A 984-nucleotide genomic window follows, 5' to 3' on the forward strand; every position below is an offset into this window, starting at 1 on the left:
TGGGAGAGTCCCATCGCGTATCCAATGCCTGAGTCCCCCTAGTAGCAGAGAATTGTGGTCCTACTGGCGGAAAACAAAATCCATAATACCGGTGCGATTTGCGAGACAAGAAAATTGATCATATTCCCAAACGATTATTCTTTTTTTTTCCGAAGCTGAAACGGAGCTTCTTACATGTAATAGGGTTCCGATCCACAGTTTACTAAGACCATGCAAGTCCTTTTCAGTCTTGTTTACTTGAGCTCCATAGTTTGTGATCCTGTTAATAACGCTTTAAATGACACTATTTATGCCTTTGCTCTGCTGGTGATACGAATAACGGTGTGACGTTCGCGTCGCGTATATCGCGCGCCTCGCGTTGCCGAGCGTCACCTTCACCCCTCCTCCTCCCCCAACCCCCATCCGCCCTGCTTGCTCCCCTCCCCTCTCCGTTAGACACACCGCGCTAGCGATCGACACACACACACACTCACACACACACGCGCGCGCGCACACGCACACGAGCCTTCTCTCACACACAAGCACTGGATGTTTAATTACGCGCTCTCAGCCCGCCAGAGTAGCGGCCCTACAGGCCCTACAGGCCCTACAGGGCAGACACAGAGGAGGGGGATGAGCGCGCGCGGCAGCCAGTGGAGCCCTCGCTCAATGACTGTTGACTACATTGTAAAAGGAGTCAAGTCGTGGCACTTTAAGCCACACATTTTTCTTTCATTCATTCATGATCACCGCTCCATCGACGCTCTGTTCCCATCGGCAGAAATTAGCGCAAGAAATCTAAATTGAAGGCTTCGCGTCGCGAATTAAATGTATTTTTTTATTGGCTGAGCGATTAGCGAAGCCTATTACTCCGTCTGGTCGGAAAAAACTTTTTCTGTCTGTCTGTCTGTCTGTGTGTCTGTCTGTGTGTCTGTCTGTGTATCTGTCCGCACGAAAACTCGAAAACGAATTGAGCGAGCGACCTGGGATTTTCAGGGTCGTTAT

The 984-nt window shown here is 50.1% G+C and overlaps 1 protein-coding gene across 1 annotated transcript in view; it reads right to left on the reverse strand.

The window, feature by feature from the left end:
- Nucleotides 1-233: 233 nt before the first annotated feature.
- The window catches only part of LOC113211177 (paired box protein Pax-6), a 67,324-nt gene continuing 66,573 nt past the window's right edge, over nt 234-984 (reverse strand). Inside the window, exon 5 of the mRNA XM_052273011.1 lies at nt 234-259. Within this exon, the coding sequence (XP_052128971.1) occupies nt 234-259 (26 nt within the window). The remainder of the gene's footprint in view (nt 260-984) is intronic.

This window comes from Frankliniella occidentalis, unplaced genomic scaffold (assembly GCF_000697945.3).
Source record: "Frankliniella occidentalis isolate FOCC.00 unplaced genomic scaffold, Focc_3.1 Scaffold238, whole genome shotgun sequence".
Lineage (NCBI taxonomy): Eukaryota > Metazoa > Arthropoda > Insecta > Thysanoptera > Thripidae > Frankliniella > Frankliniella occidentalis.